This window comes from Anneissia japonica, unplaced genomic scaffold (genome assembly GCF_011630105.1).
Source record: "Anneissia japonica isolate Jap-2015-1 unplaced genomic scaffold, ASM1163010v1 scaffold304269_len1315_cov329_single, whole genome shotgun sequence".
Lineage (NCBI taxonomy): Eukaryota > Metazoa > Echinodermata > Crinoidea > Comatulida > Comatulidae > Anneissia > Anneissia japonica.
In genome coordinates, this window is record NW_022725557.1 from 1 (window position 1) to 1,315 (window position 1,315).

The 1,315-nt window shown below is 32.2% G+C and overlaps 1 protein-coding gene across 1 annotated transcript; it reads right to left on the bottom strand.

Moving 5' to 3' along the window:
• Positions 1–1,309, bottom strand: LOC117112731 (N-fatty-acyl-amino acid synthase/hydrolase PM20D1.2-like). Its single transcript, XM_033255874.1, has 4 exons — positions 1,070–1,309; positions 717–778; positions 384–462; positions 1–96 (listed from the first exon to the last, which is right to left on the bottom strand). The coding sequence occupies exons 1-4, from the start codon at positions 1,154–1,156 to the stop codon at positions 43–45; spliced, it is 282 nt and encodes a 93-aa protein (XP_033111765.1). The 5' UTR covers positions 1,157–1,309; the 3' UTR covers positions 1–42.
• Positions 1,310–1,315: the final 6 nt, after the last annotated feature.

Genomic DNA, 1,315 nt, shown 5'->3' on the forward strand with positions numbered 1-1,315 from the left:
TCAGTATCTTTTGCAATTTCCCGCCATCTAGAAGTGGTCCCCTCAATTTTGAATTCCTGGATCTGCCACTGACAGAGTAGGGGATTGTAATAGACACTGTAATAAGAATAAGAGTAGATGATTGTAAAGGATACCACCAGAATAAGAGTACAGAGGATTGCACTGGATAATTCACCACCTGAATAACCACGAAATAAATATTCAGACCATGTCTGTTTTTGGTGCACTTTACACTGATCCAAAACATTCATATGCTTTTTGTTATTTTATTGTTCATATCATTGTTTTATCATTATTATTTATAACTTATATTGTCATAACTATCATTATACTGTATTGTCATTGTAATCATAATGGTGATATAAAAATATCAATATAATCACCTTAATTCCTCCATTAAACATCGTGACAGCCGTCGTTGTACGTATTGTGCAATCTGTGTGAGGATTCCGAGACATAAACCTTGAAGACACAAAACATGGTGTAAAAAGCAGAGCCAAGACAATTATATATATTATCTTTAAATTAATATAATCCATTACTTCAAAAAATAAGTTCCGTTAAGCTTTACTTTTGAGTAATAGTACATATAACAAGGAGGTCTGAGGCCCATGACTATTGTGATTCATCTTTGCATTTTTTCTTAGTTGCATTCTTTCAAATTGAACCAAGTGTATGAAATGAAGATAATGATGGTAATCTTGCAATTTACTTACCAACTTAGAAGGGGAGAAAACAACCAAATATTTGTTGCAATAAAGCGGATCGGAAAAGGCATCTAGTGACAAACAACATAATATTAATAAGGGCCAGATTTGCATATACATGATGGTATTCAATTTATTATTATTAATTGTGAAATATAGATCGCTTTTATACAAGTTGATATACATCATTTTCCTAGCTTATCGATTATAGGCCTACATAAAAAAAACATAATCAAAATCTCCAATGATTGACAACATACTCACTGAGTACTGTGATACGTTTTTTAAATAACTGTATTAACTCACTTCAGCACTTAATGATTGGAACATGGCTTTATCCTCAAATAACTGTATTAACTCACTTCAGCACTTAATGATTGGAACATGGCTTTATCCTCATCTGAACCAAACTGGGATGGTAGAGGTGATGCTTCTATCCTGGTTGTCATTTAAAAAATTACGATTAATGAACATCAATTGTTTGATTTGACAGGCAGGGAAACTCAACAAACAGCTGGATAATGAAATGTATAACTGGTCTAATATTATTAATATTGAAAACAACAAAAGAAGAATCACCAATTGAAGAATGACCAATAGTGTCAAGC

Bases quoted from the DNA above. Each gene is read 5' to 3' on its own strand.
- LOC117112731 (XM_033255874.1), bottom strand. From the start codon at position 1,156: ATGACAACCAGGATAGAAGCATCACCTCTACCATCCCAGTTTGGTTCA. The intron at 463-716 runs GTAAGTAAATTG...TGTGTCTTCAAG, and splicing joins TTTTCTCCCCTTCTAAGTTG to GTTTATGTCTCGGAATCCTC. The intron at 97-383 runs GTGATTATATTG...TTCTTATTACAG, and splicing joins TGTTTAATGGAGGAATTAAG to TGTCTATTACAATCCCCTAC.